General features: G+C 36.2%; 1 protein-coding gene across 4 annotated transcripts in view; it reads right to left on the bottom strand.

Moving 5' to 3' along the window:
* Positions 1 to 15,773, bottom strand: part of EHBP1 (EH domain binding protein 1) — a 343,930-nt gene that overhangs the window by 164,248 nt on the left and 163,909 nt on the right. For all 4 annotated transcript variants that reach the window (XM_060117415.1, XM_060117412.1, XM_060117414.1 and 1 more), the window contains one exon: positions 13,460 to 13,649. In XM_060117415.1, coding sequence (XP_059973398.1) covers positions 13,460 to 13,649 — 190 coding nt within the window. The remainder of the gene's footprint in view (positions 1 to 13,459; positions 13,650 to 15,773) is intronic.

The raw sequence follows: 15,773 nt of genomic DNA, 5'->3' as shown, positions 1-15,773 counted from the left end.
ATATCTCCTCACGGCATTGAGCCTTTAAATCCCTTCGAGTCCCAGGGGTGTTCAAGAAAGAGCAAGTGGTCTGGTGTGCCAAGCATGATATAGGAAGTAGTGGAAGATGGATGAAGTGAAATGGTGTTTCAGGAATCTCACTCTGGTGCCAGTGTAGAGAATGACTTTTGGGGGAGAGACTGGAAGTGGCAAGACCAGTAAGGAGGCTGCTGTACCATCCAGAAGAGTGGTTGCCTACCCAGATGTGGCCAGTGGCAGACAGAAAGCAAAGGAGGGAGGGTGGATGCAAGAATACTATCAAAATAGAATCCTCAAAGCTTGGCATTTAATTAGATGAAGAGGTATGAAGGAAAAAGCAGGGACTAATGGCTAATTCACCCGGGTAACTGCATGATGGTGCTGACATTTCCCAAACTGGGAGTAGTGGAGGAGGGGCAAATATGATAGAGACTATGGAAGAAACTAAGATTTCTTTTGACATCTTAAATTAAGAGATGCTGGTCGAGAAAATAAGTGGAAATATATAGCATAAATCTGAAAACAAAAGCTGGATTTCAAGAAATTTGGGAGCTTTCAGTGCTGATGGAGGCAACTGACACCATAGGAGTGGATATGATTTGTGGGAGAGAACTTCACTTAAGCAGAAAAGAGGGCTGATAGCTGTGGACACCTCTTGAACATTTCCATCTTTTTGTCCTGTGGGAATCGCAAACTCAGCGTGTCCAAAGTGAACCTTTTTCTCTCCTTGTCTTCTCTTGCTGTGCAAATGACACCAACCACTCTGTTAGTTACTCTGGCTCAAAACCTCAGTCTTCTTTGCCTCCTCCCTTAATTCTTTTTTTTTTAATATTTTTTTATTAGTTTCTGCTTTATAACAAAGTGAATCAGTCATACATATACATCTGTTCCCACATCCCTTCCCTCATGCATCTCCCTCCCTCCCACCCTCCCCATCCCACCCCTCCAGGCGGTCTAGCTTTGTCTTTTCTAACTATAGTTTTATTCACCCTTTCATTCCCTCTTCACTGCATTGCTCGATGGCTCAGACCCCCACGACTCCTAGCCTGGACTATTATAAAACTTTCATATCTATATCCCTGTCTTCAGGTTCATCACTCTCTATCCTTTACTTACTGTCTTCAAAGTTTCATTCTACTGAAATCTGATCATGTCTTTCCTCTACCAAATAAAAACCAAGGGTGTGCAAGGTTCAACCTGGGAATAATAGAGTAAGCAGTGGTTCTGTTTTATAATCTTGGAGCCAGGATCTATGAAGGGAGGTCATTGATGCTAAAAGTCACAGGGAAGGGCAGAAGCTGATGATAGGGAAGGCAGTGGGGATAAGGCAATGGAGAAGGAATCTTACGAGAAGCTGCTCTGGAAATGCCATTAATTCTGTTACAGGAGGGCTCTTTTTTCAGGGCCTACTCTGCTTCCATAGCCATTACTAGTATTATTACGATTATTACCTTAAGATAGAATTTACATACCATAAAACTCACCCTCTTAGTGGGCAGTTCTGTAAGTCTGACAAATGCATACAGTTGTATAACCTCTACCACTCCATTATCCCTCCCTCAAATTCCTATGTATCCCCTCACCCCCCGATAATCACTGGTTTATGTCACTGGCATTTCTGTCCCCATGGTTTTGCCTTTTGTAAATGCCACATAAGTGAAATCATATAGAATGTAGCCTATTGAGTCTGGCTTCTTTCATTAAGCATAATGCATTTGAGATTCATCCATGCAGTTGGGTGTATAAACTACTGAAGCCTTTTAATAATGCCATTCTGTACCTGGTTTCAATAGATTGCTACTATTCTTACCGTCTACACAATAAAGTCCAAATTTCTAGCAATCACACACAAAAATATTCAGAACCAGATTCCACTTTTATGTCCAGGTACTCCATCACACCAGTAGTGCTCATGGTCTCTTGAACTAGGCACTTTCATACCTCAATGCTTTTGCCTATCTGTTCTTTTTGAAATGGTCTTCTCCTTCTTTCCTTGCTCATCTAGTGAACTCTAATTGCCCTTCAATAGCTCAGATCAATTGTGATCTCTACTGCCTCTCTCACCTCCAATACACTGCCCTACACTACACTTCTCACTACACCCCACACACACTCACACACTTTCCCTGTTCCTAACCTCTAATGAGGCGTGCTTGGAAAAGAGGTAACGCGGTATAAAGTGACACTCTCATTAATGGTCTTATAGAATTCTAGCCTATCTCTATTATAGCCCTAATTTTACTGTATCATACTTTTTGTTTATGTGACTGCCATATTGGGTAGGTTGAGAGACAGCTGAAGACAAAGACTTCGTCTTAGTCATGTTTTTCCTCCTAGTTCATAGTACAGTTCCTTGCATAGAGTAAGGGCTATATAAAAGATGAATGTATGAAGTAGCACACGAGGACAGGCATGTCCCCAGATGTCTTTTTAAGATGTTTTGTGTTTAGTGGACTCCCTCTAACCTCACCCTCCCCATCCAAAAAAAAAAAAAAAAAAACTTTGAAAGCCACTTCTATATAACCTTCTTTCTTAGAAAAAGAAATATAATTATCCTTTTTGTTTTCTGTTTCATCCATTTTTGAATTGGTTTATTTCTCACCTAAGCAAAAGCAATTAACCTATCATTAACAAATATTTATTGGAAATACACTGCCCCTTGTCCTGGCAAATTTTAAGATAAATAATATGATTTTAGCAGGATAAATAATTTATTTTTACTTCATGTTCATACTGTAGTAAGAGTAGCAATGAGTACTGCTGAACTGCTTGCTGTAGCATTCCAAATGACTGCTGTCTCTAACCCAGTATCAAAAGAGGTTAACTCTTGAGAAGTTTTCAGATTCTATTTTACAGCACTTTAGCATCTCATACCCTTTAAAAATATTATACAAATGTACTTACATGAGAGTATTTCTTATAATGAAAATACTCAGGCTATTAATGATGTCTTAATGATAAATATAATTTAATTATGGCACTCAAAGGAAATTTTATTTTGAACTATTTGGCAAACCTTATACTGTTCATTTAGCTTTTGCCTTCTTTTGAGGTATTAGGAAGCTAAGAATTAGTGTAAGACTACTTTTGATGCTTCCTTCAGAGTAACTAAAAGCTTGACTTCAGAGTCATATAAAAATGACACTTCTATTGAAAACTATCTTTTAAAAATTTCCATGAATGTCTTTTTATGGCTAATGTTTATCAAAGTTATGGTTGCTACTTATGGAAATTATAAAGTTCTCATGTGCCTGAATTAATATTTTCAAAATTAAGAAATGTACTAGTAACATCTTTGGTTATGTATACTCTAAAGCCTCATCATTCAAATATTATAAATACAGAATTGGTAATGCGTGGGACATGGTATGTCAAGTTGTATTAAATAAGTATGTATTTTAAAGTAATTTTTTCTTTGCAAAAAAATTTAGAGGTGTTCTATAGGAAGCACACTTTTTCTGGGAAAAAAAGCGAATAAGTAAAATAATATCTATATTAAAAAGATTTTATTTGTTTTAGTCAATTCTAAATTTGTGAGAATAGTATGGGCTGAAATGAAGGTAACATCTGCTGTATAAGGTGAAGTTTTAAGTAAATTAAAAATATTAACATGTTTTAAACAAATATATATAAGGGGAACAATATATGATGGAAAAAAACTTTTTTACCTTGTGTGAAAATCTTAAGTGCACATTGAAGTCGGGCCAAATGAAGATCTCTGTTTAATAATTCAAGTTACTGTGAGTACATGAAAGAATAAACTGTTTTCTATTAAAATTAAAAATAAACTCTGTTGCTTATACTAATCACTCAATTATCTGAGGTTCTTCTGTTTTGTGTACTTATGAGGTTTAATATAAGAAGTTAAATGTGGATGGTCCTTGTTAAAAAAAAAAAAAAAAGCCCAGCTATGTTAAGACCTAACTTTTCCAAAGCAGTAAAGAGGTAAGCAGATAAACACTAAAGCGTTTCCACTTCAATAGCATCGACTGCTGCTGGTGGGGGTGGAGGTGGAGAAATAGCTTTATGATTTTTATCCAAATTAATACATCTTAGAATTAGAAATTCTGATGTAGTACAGATAAACAATTATTTCTTGAGCTTCACGAGGCATTCTGGGCATGAGAATGGTCCCAAACTGTGGAATTTAGTACTAGAACAGAAATATATTTTACTGTAAAGTAGTACTACAAACTTACTTATTAAAGTATCAAATACTTTATAAGTTTACATTCTCAAAGATTTATTAATTTATTCACAATGTATTTTCAATTATTGGCTTTGCTTTTCAATAAGATCATTATTAGAGGGGTTTATCTAACTTTAAAGTCTTCTTTCTGCAGCACTATGTTGAGCGATATTAGAATTTTTTTTTTAAAGGACACAAAAGATTCCTGGATTACACACTTAAGACTTAATGTAATGATTTAACTACACGCAGGTTTGCAAAGAATATGCTCACACACCCTTAATGAAAATGGCACTAATGAAGACAATATATAGTGTATATATTAATCCTTAGATTACAACTGTTAATCCAGGTATTAAAGAGTTTACATATCCCACAGTAGTTTGGCCTCCTGTACATAAGCTGGTTAAAGAATATCTACTACCATTGAAAATATGTCCTAAACTCTTGCTTGAATGCCATGGAAACAGACAGTAAAAGGAATATTAAGCCATTTTATGATATCTAGTTGCTCCATTAACTCAATTGTACTGTGATTGTTTTTGAGGCTTTTCCAAGTTCAAGCATGTCAGGCTCGTTCTTCAAGCCTTTCAAGTTAGGACTTGTATTAAAAAACAGTGCCAAGCAAGAAGTTTAAGTAAACATAAAACCATCATAGAAACGACTAAAGGAGTTCAATTTGATTATAAATATCTTTCTCCTCAACACATCAAGTAGTAAAACCAAAAATTTTCATTGGATTTATAGTTTATCTTGTTATGATTTCTTCTTTGACCTATAGTTTATTTGAAAGTATATATATTAATTTTCAAATATATGGGTTTGTTCTAGCTATTTTTTTTATCAATTTCTACATTAATTGCACTTTGGGCAGAAAACATAATTCCAACCCTCTGAAATTTGTTGAAAATTTACTTTAGAGCCTAAAATATAGTCACTCTCTGTAAAGAAATGAATTCTATGGTGTAGTATTTTATGAGGGCACAAATTGTTGAGTCTTTAAATCTTACTGATATTTTTTACTTGGCCTATTCCATCAATTATAGAGAGAGATGTACTATAATTTCTCACTATGATATGGACTACTTGTTTCTTTCTGTAGTTCTTTCAAAGTTAGTTCCATCTGTTTTGAGAATATGTAATTAAGTGGATGCAAGTTCAGAAGTTACTAAGGAATTTCCCATTCCATTTTGGTTGATTTCATCTTCATGGTGTCATTTAACATGCTCCTCTACCACTCAGTATTTCTTGGAAACTGGTATTATAACCAGTGGCTTGACTAGATCTCAGTTTAATTCTTTGGCAAGTATACTTATGGTAGTCCTATATACTTGCTATTGCAATGTATCAGGAAGCACAAAATGCCTGACTGTCTTACTCTTAATTACATTAAGATTGATCACTACAGGGGCTTCCCTGGTGGCGCAGTGGTTGAGAGTCCACCTGCCGATGCTGGGGACACAGGTTCGTGCCCCGGTCCGGGAGGATCCCACATGCCGCGGAGCGGCTGGGCCCGTGAGCCATGACCGCTGGGCCTGCGCGTCCGGAGTCTGTGCTCCGCAACGGGAAAGGCCGCAACATTGAGAGGCCCGCGTACCGCCAAAAAAAAAAAAAAAAAAAAGATTGATCGCTACAGATCACTACAGTTAATTATCAGCCTGATCCGTTCATCTATTATAAAACCTTTTCACTAATGATTTTATCAGCCATGCTGACTGTTGCTAGATCCATTATTTCATTAGGCATTATGAAATGGTGAGTTTTCCAAGATACCAGTCTATCTGTATTTCATAGCTAAAATTGTTCTGTGGGGAAGAACTTTCCCTCACCAACTATTTAATTATCTTGAAATACATTTTATAAAGAAAAGTCAAGATGATTACTTGATCTTTTTCCTTTATTTATCAATTTACACAATAATGAGTTGGTGTCCTAGCAACTTCAAAAGTCAACTATTTTGGTATTAACATTACAAAATCATGAATTTTTATATATTTGATGTGTTTCAAACCTTTTACAGATATTTATTCTTTTTTAATTATGTAAACATGCTCCACTGTCTCCAGCATTTAATGTTATAAAAGCATCTTATAGTAAAATCTTCCCTTTGTAGGTAACCTGCCTTTGAAATTTAAAAGTACTATCGGAATATGTCTAGGTTTGGATCTCATTCCATTCATCTTGCTTGGTACTTGTGAGTGCTTTTAATCTAAGACTCAAATCTTTCTCTGGCTCATATAAATTCTCTTCTCTCTCTTTGGTAAATTATTTCCCTCTTTTTATTCTTATTTCTATAACCCTACTACAAATATAGTGAATCTCCTGACTGTATTCTTTATTTTCCCTCCCATAATTTTAACCTCTTCATCTTTTCACCTTGAATTCTAAAGAGAATTTTTCAAGTTTGTTTTCTAACTCATTTATTTGATGTTCTACAATATACTATCAGTGTTTATAAGTTTAAAATTAGAAAATTATGTTTTTTCATATCCAAGAGATCTTTCCTATTCTCAAATGATTACTTTTTACTATTTTGGGGGGAAATTTTTCAAATCTACAGAAAAGTTGCAAATATAGTACAATAAAAACCCATATATTATTAATCTAGATTCACCCATGATTAATATTTTGTCTCAGATCATTATTTTTGGTACTTGCCCTTGTTTAATTTATTAGTAGAATGTCCAAACAAGTCACACTAAAATTACTGATTAGAAGTTTTTTTTAAAAAAACTTTTGTTTCTGTGCTAAGTTTGTTTTACAGAAGGTCATTTGCTCTGATGCTAGGATCAGTCCCCTTTTCTTGACCAGTTTATTTTATTTTATTTATTTATTTACAAAATTTAAGGAGGCGCTCATTTTCAGGTTCATGCATAACACTGTGAGTGTCCACTTATGAATCAGGCATCTATTGCCAAAATTTATGGAGACACTAGCTCTGGGGTTTAAACAAGTGCCATGTTTATACTTGCATTACCCTGAGGGTTAGTGGCTCCTTAAATTATGCACCCTAGTTGCCTCTCTTGCCTCACCCTAGTCCTGGCCCTGCTGTGCACGCTGTTGTGGGTCTTTTCTTTCCTTTCTTTTTTTTTTTTTGTTTGTTTCTTATTATTATGGAGTGAAATTTATCCAATACTGGGAACTGAGAAGGGTTCTATCATAGTTTGTATGAATCTGTTCAAATGCTCTAAATATATTCCTCTTCTTCATGCAGTAAAGTGTGAGCTAATCAGTGCTTCGTTCACATTTATCATCAGTAATGTACCCTAAAGTGATCCTGCCAATATACATCAATAACACTCAATTTACCATTTATTGCTAACTCCTTAGCCTTTATAAAGCTTTTAGCAAACAAGCCAAACTGAGTCATTAACGTGCTCAAATTATTTACCTTATTCAGGTTCTTTTTCTATGTGGTGGCACTTTTTTTCCCAATCCTCAACTGGAAAACTGTAACAGGCACCTATTTAGTTACTCTGGAATATAGTGATATAAAAGACCAACCTTTCAAAATCACACTTAATTACTCTACAAAATTTGTTTCAAAAGGCAAGCACCCTAATCATGGTTTGTTTCTTTAAGCAAAATGTAACATTTTATCTCTTCCACTGAATACAGTCAGAAAAATCAAGAGGCAAATTCTGCAACTGAGCAGAAAGAAGTCTAGAAACAGTATGGTAGAATGAAAAAACAAAAAACAAAAACCACAAACAAAAAACCCAAGCTATCAAAAGTTGAATAGTATTCCCTTCAAAATCAGTTTACTACATTAACACAATGTTGTCTGAAAAGGTATGGTAGTTTTCAGAGCATAGAATTACTGGTGAGGTTATTGAGAAACTTTTTTTTTTTTTGGCACCTACAATGTCAATTCTAAAATATATTTAGACATGTGCACTGTAGGGCCTTGACTAGAGCAAGGCAAGAGAGGCTCCTGGGTCACAAAATTTAAGGAGACACTTCTTCACAAGGGGTGCAAATGAGACTCTGCATCTGCACCACCCTAAAAGTGAATGCCTCCTTAAATCTTATGCTCTAGGCACTGCCTTGCCTCAACTCTAATCTCAGCCCTGGTGCACAAATGGGGCAAATCTGACAAATGCACAGTAGCAGTAACCCACTTAAAAGCCCTTTGCAGTCTGAAAGAACCAGCTGTATCTTCTACCTACAGTTCTGCAAAAATTTCCTTGTGTTTTCATAATAAGTTATCCTTTTTGCTTAAGAAAAAAAAGGTCAACAAAATGGCCTGTTTCTACTAGTCATAACCAAAAGAATACTAACCAATAAAACAGGTGATACATACAGCTGTGCCCTATTTATTCTGTATTATTGAGGAACAGGGTATTCTGGTAAGTAAGGTATTCCAGTAAATAAAAACTTTACAGGTAAGTTAAGCTTACCCTTATCTCACCCTCTGCAAGCTATCACTGAATGCAGTTTAGAATTTTATTTTATAAAGTATTGTATTCAATTAAGTTTTTTTTTTTTTTTTTTTTTGTGGTATGTGGGCCTCTCACTGTTGTGGCCTCTCCCGTTGCGGAGCACAGGCTCCGGACACGCAGGCTCAACGGCCATGGCTCACAGGCCCAGCCGCTCCGCGGCATGTGGAATCTTCCCAGACCGGGGCACGAACCCGCGTCCCCTGCATCGGCAGGCGGACTCTCAACCACTGCGCCACCAGGGAAGCCCTTCAATTAAGTTTTGATCTTCATCTTTTAAAGATTTTCTTTGGAAGATGTGAGGCATTTTCAACTTACATGTGAGGAAATTAATAGTTTGGTTGTGTGCTTATTGTATTTCAGCATGAATGGCCCATAGGCACCATTCTGCACAGTTTTGCACAGACAGAAATGGAGGTAAAGAACGTTCTAGAAGGAGGCCTTTATGTATAAAAACTGAAAAGGGTGTTTGCTTTCTGGTTTGAAATTGCTGGTCAAATCAATCAAGGACTACTGTGTGTAACTCTGACTTTGGTTTACCCTGGGCTTCTCACAGTTTCTGCAATCTGTACTCAAAAACATCCAAGTATAAAACTTGGGTCTCTACCAGCGCTTTCTAGAAAGAGGTAACAATACGAGTGAGGGCTTGAGTCACTTAGCTGGGTCTTGAGATATGAATGAGGTTTCCACTTTTAGAGATGGAGTAAGTGGACAGAAGTATCATGGTCAATCACTGGAGCTGTACTAATCAGGTTCTTTGAGTGAGCCCTCCTCCACGTGACCAGGCTCATCTCATCATCGAATGTGCAGGGAGACTCCTCTCCATGTTATCATAAGCGTAACTGTAATTCTTGTGAATTCTTTATTGTCACTGATACTTGGCTGTTAATACTGTGATTTTTATGGAATTGGGTATACAGTGCTTAATATATACCTTTGCAGATGTATTTGGCAACAATTTCACTTATGTTCCTAAGCTTTTATAACCTGACTTGCACTTTATATTAAATTGCATGAATCATATCTAGGAGTTCAGAGTTATATACTTATTAACTTATATTCACAGTCAGTAAATGATGCTCAGCCACCACTGAGCCTAATTTATCATTTTATTTTATTGCTTGCTTGTGCTCTGAATGTCAGGTTACTTCCCTAAATATTGGTCTTTTGTCCTAAGTTGTCTTAAGAAGTTTCATGGTCTTCTCATTTTACAAATGCAGAAATCAATGGTCTAAAGTGAGGAGTTTTTGTCAATCTATAACAGTGAGGGGTCTTTAACTGCCTTTAGGGGGGTAGTTTGAATTTAATTTACAATACTGTAAATATTGTAAATAAAATTATCTCTTTGTTTAAATACTGGTCTTGGTTCTTTTTCATAAATTTTCTTAAAAATAAGTAGTTTCAGGTGACAGGTGGGGGAAATTAATCACCTGGCTAAGCACTTGTTCTATGACACTGAATAGCCTCTGCAGTCAATTGCCATTGAGTTCAGTTTGGCATTTTGTTATCTAAAACAACTGTGATGTAAATATCCTTTTATTATTCAACTAAAATTGAGTCTTTTTTTTTTCAAAAGCTTTATTTGAACTATTGCCTCCTTTTCAGTTTACAAATAAGGAGAATAACTGACCAAGAAGCATACCTTTTTAAGCATCAGAACTCTAATTTTAATGGAAATATTTTTATGACACTTTCCTGCTTTCCTAAACAGAATATTGTATACAAAGCATAATAAGACTCTCATGTTGACTCAAGGTTGCCAAAATGGTCAATTATCTTACTAAGCTTTAATACTGCAAAGTCTTCAGGACTACTTGGATATATATACAGGTCTATTCCTACGATGAATAAGCCCCATGCCACTGTGCTTTCTCCGCTGTCATTTATCTTTTATCACTGTCAGTATGCCATTGATTCTAACCTTCTTCCTTATCTCATACATAATTGTGTAGTTAGTAGCTTCCAATTTTTTTTTCTTTTTTGGTTTGGCAATGGTCCATTTTTTTTCAAATGAAATCTTACATAAATATAAAAAATTAAAAGATTTGTGCCATGGAAGTGGAACAGTGGGCCTAGTGACCTGCTGCTAAGCCTCTATACCTGGTTTCCAGTGCACAACACTGAGGTGTCTGATGGAACCCCAGGCCACCCCCAAACTAATACCACTGGTCAAACCTAAGAGTGACTTCCTCTACTCTGAAGGATGAATTTTTGGGGGAAATGTCATCTGGTATCTTGCACAAAAGGCAACAACAAAAAAGATCCATGATCTCATTACTCAGTAACCTCTGAGTATAACAAACAAAAAGAAAAGAAAAACATTTATAAAGTTCAAAAATTTAAACACAGAAAGGTAAAAAAGGAAAAGAAATGGCTTCTTCAATCTTGTGCATACCCACCATTACACCAAGACCTTTCTCCTCAAAGGTAACCATTATTAAAAGGAAAAAAAAAAAAAAGTAACCACTATTAAGTTACTTGTGATTCCTTCCATAAGGTATGAGTGTGTATGTGTGTCTATATATATGTGTGAATAAAGCCTTTTAAATAAAACTTTATGCATACAGAAGCTATCATACTATACTCTGTTATGCACTTTGTTGTTTCATTTAATAATATATCAGCAATCTTTTTTTAAATTAATCTTTGACAGTTGTGTTTCACATAGCTGAGTTATCCAAACTAACTTCCAGATCAGCAGATTACTGTGGATATGACTGATTGTGTTTCTACTGTCTGTGTCTGAACATGATGAGGCATTTTCTAAGAGAAGCATGGTGGTAAAATGCTCAGCTTTCTCCATAAACATCATTTATTCCACAATGTGTCTACAATGGAACACTATCCTCAAAATAATATAAAAAATAGCTATGTTATACTTTACTACAACAGAACTTAATCACTGTGTGTAACCATGTTTCTATGGAAAAAAGAATGTAGAGTTCCAACTTGGAACTGGAAATACCTCTCTAGACATAGAACAGCACAATGGGAAACATGGGTTTTAGACTCAAAAGACCTCAATTTTAATCCTGGCACTGTCAATACTAGTTTTATCACTTTGAGCAAGTTACTTAACTAAAGTTCAGTTTCTCATATGTAAAAAGGAGATAATGGTATGTATTTCTCAGACTGTTCTGATCAAATGAAGTAATAGAACATTGCCTGGCACACAATAAAGTACTGTTAAGTCCCTTTCCAATCCCTTATAAAGGGATGAGGATTTCATGATCAGCTTCAAACTCCAATGGACTACAGAAGGGGGATGGGGCAGGGAGTAGGCAACAGAGCAGAGATTCAGGAAAACAAGGGACAGGTGTAGGCATTCTTGATGGTTAGAATGATTAAAGCTCCTACATAGCTTCTTGATTCTGACTAATGCCTCAGTTACTGTCTTTATTTTTGCTGTCATGGGTATAGGAATTGACCCTCTCCTTTGCTTTATATTTCTACTATCTGCTGCTTTCATTTACAGACCCCACCTCCACTTTCCCTAGACAACAGCAAGACAGAATTTAGTCCTAATTGCTCCTCCTAAAGTTTCACACAGTTAAAAAACAGCTGGTATAAAAACACACCTGTAGACTGACTTCTAGAATGGCAGAGTGAGGACCTCAGTGAACTCACTCACTCTCCCTCTGAAACAACGAAAATAAAAGTAAACAAATAGGGCCTCCCTGGTGGCGCAGTGGTTGAGAGTCCGCCTGCCGATGCAGGGGAAACGGGTTCGTGCCCCGGTCTGGGAGGATCCCACATGCCGCGGAGCGGCTGGGCCCGTGAGCCATGGCCGCTGAGCCTGCGCATCCGGAGCCTGTGCTCCGCAACGGGAGAGGCCACAACAGTGAGAGGCCCGCGTACGGCAAAAAAAAAAAAAAAAAAAAAGTAAACAAATAAACTATTTCAGAACTCTGGCATTTAATGAAAGCCACAGAATGAACTATAAAATCCAAGAGGAACTACTGAAATTTGATGCCCTTGAGAAAAGCAGCAGCCCAGGCACCTGAGGTGGAATATGGTCCAGATAGCGCATAATTAATGGAAATGCCAGTTCCAATCCTGTCTACTGGCTGGGGAACCCGTGATCTTTATCCCTCTGAGGTCAAGTTCATTTCATTTCCCCCCTACCTGTGAGAATTAAATAATGTTATATGGTGACAACACCAACAACAAAACACTCATGAGTATGGTCATGAGTTATTTCCTTTAAAAAACTTGCTAAATCCAACATCTCTACCTTACACATGAAAGATATACTATTTGCAGTCAAACCATTTAAAAGCTTTAAACTTTGTTTCAACACTGTGCTTCACCTTTCCATGAAGTTATTATCCATTAATATTTCTAAAAAAGAATGACAATAAGGCAAAAACTATAATCTGACATAAACCAAAATGACAATACCAATATTCTTTGGCAAAGCATTTCTCTGCACTGAGCCTCAACCTTTCTAGTATGTTTATCAAAAGATGATTTCCACGTCTTCCTCTGTATTACAGTAAGCTGTTTCTCATGCCTAGATGTTTTAAAGTATCCTTTCTTCAAAGCACCAATGCTACAATCATAACGCCTTTCTTCCTCTCATTTCAAGACAGCATTTTAAAAACAAATCTTAACCCAAACTATTCAATCCATACTGTACCATAAATTTATAGACTCCCAAATGTATATACAATGTTGCAGTATAATGGATTTACTTATATTTTACTTTTATATCATCAAAAATAGCTAATAATGACTTTTCTTAATTTGAATTAAATTGCATGGGGAAAGCAAGCAAACACTAATACATGTTTTACTAAGATTAAACTCCTACCTTAGGAGAAGTGGAGAGATCTCTTCCTGCAGACATAACTGTGTTTTCATTTACTCCTCCTGTCTTTGGTGAGATGGCTGGTGGGGCCGGGACTTTTCTTTTTACTCTCCTTTCAGTTTCCAGTTCTTGAACTGGACTTACCAAATTATTTGGAGGAGGAGTTGGTTTAGGTTCATAAAAAGGATTTGATCTAAATGAAAGAACAATTATTGTTAAATGTCTCTATAAAAGTAGTTTACTCCCAATTAAAATACCATAATATTTTCATTTATAAAACTAGAACATACTGAAAATGATAAGGAAAACCCAAACCAATGATAACTTACAATCTGGAAATAGGCACTCTCAATCTTTTGTTTTGTTAATCATTAACAATAAAACTTTCCCTTTTAAAAGTATTTTTAAATCTTTAAAATACAAAGTCATACTCAGCTCTGCTATATACAGACCCTTGGGAAAATGTTTGTAATAAGAGTAAATCCTACATATTCTCCACACCCACAGAAAAGGAAATAAGATGAGAAAGCATTGATTTTTTTTTTTTTTATGCTCCCTCACCAAACTTTTTTTTTCTTGAATTTCTTCTCTTCCTCTGTGTTAAATTCCCTTCCCATTAGGGACCATCTTTTAGAAGTTCATTCAGTGAGGTTCCTTTTTTGTTTGCCGTATGCGGGCCTCTCACTGTTGTGGCCTCTTCCATTGTGGAGCACAGGCTCTGGACGTGCAGGCTCAGCGGCCACGGCTCACGGGCTCAACCGCTCCGCGGCAGCATGTGGGATCTTCCCAGACTGGGGCACGAACCCAAGTCCCCTGCATCGGCAGGCGGACTCTCAACCACTGCGCCACCAGGGAAGGCCCAGTGAGGTTCCTTTAATAGCAAATTCTTCCAGGCATTGAAAATGTCTTCATTTCAGCCTCATACTTAAATGATAGTTTAGCTGGGTAGTTTATTCTAGTTGTTAGTTAACTCATCTCAGCACTTTGAAATATTAGCCCCCTGTTGGTTTAATATTGCTCTTTTGTAAGTTATCTTTTGCCTCTAGTTGCTGCCTAAGATTAAGATCTCTTTATTTCTGGTTTTGAGCAATCTTACTAGAACATGTCTAAGTGTGTATTTCTTTTAAGTTTATCCTGTTCCAGAGTCCTTGAATCTCCTGTGTCTGGAGATTCATGTGTTTCACTAGTTCTGAAAAATTATCAGCCATTATATTTTTGATAGCCTCTTCTTTATTTTCTCTATTCTCTTCTCTAGAAAATCATATTAAATATATGTTGAATTACCTCTCTCCTTCATATTTTTACAAGTTTTTATTCCTCCTGTACTACATTATGGATAATTCCTTCACATCTATAATCCAGTTAACTTCTTCACTTTTCATCTGTGTCTAAATTAATATTCAATTCTCCATGAATTTTTAATTTCATAAGCATATTTCTTCATATGGCTGTGTGTATAATACCTTAGGTACAAAAGATCTGAGTCATTAATCATTTATACATATTTATTTTATAGTCTCTATCTGATAAATCTATCATTTGAATTCCTTGGATTTATAATCCTTGTGTTTCTTTTGTCTCCTGACTCTTTCTCTTAGTAAACTATTTCCTTGTGTATTTTGTAATTCTAGATTGTGAGTTCAGGACTTGATCTGAGGAAATCTTGTGTAGTTGCTGGGAGTCCCTCTGTTCAGAGTGTTTCATGCTTGCATTTGCCAAGCAGTTTAGGAGCCACTTTGTTTCTCACTTTCTTGGCTTGGGGGTTCTCAGATCATCCTGCCAGCATAGCGTCATATCCACATGAAGGTAGGCCTATGCTTATAACTTCTTAGGGAAGTCTTTTTTTTTTCTCTACCTGAGCCTAGCCCAGGCAGAAAATCTTCCTTGTTAACTCCCTTTATGAGTAGATATTTTTCTAGTTACTTATCCGTAAACACAAGTATCTGGTGTTTATGATGATTATTCTTCCTGTTACACAGTAATAAACTTTTATTCTGGCTATTATTTGTTTGTTGCATTTTTTCCCCCAACACCAGTCTGTTCCCTAGAATTCAATATCTTTATGCACAGTAACAAGAGAATTTCTGAGTGTGCAAAGCTAAGAACCAGATCACCCAAACATAATAATTATACCAAGGGAACTCCACTTAGTTATATAAAGTCTGTACTGGTGATAGCCTTCTGTGTTCAGTTATGCATGTTCTTTTAACTGTAACAGTACCAGATTCGTTTAGAACCCATAACGAAGTATCTGCATCTCTGCCTAAAGTCAGACAGCTCTCACAAGACTCAGGGGACCAAGTGTATCTAGACCAGA

Source organism: Mesoplodon densirostris, chromosome 14 (assembly GCF_025265405.1).
Source record: "Mesoplodon densirostris isolate mMesDen1 chromosome 14, mMesDen1 primary haplotype, whole genome shotgun sequence".
Classification (NCBI taxonomy): domain Eukaryota; kingdom Metazoa; phylum Chordata; class Mammalia; order Artiodactyla; family Ziphiidae; genus Mesoplodon; species Mesoplodon densirostris.
This window is presented reverse-complemented; position numbering and strand designations above follow the sequence as displayed.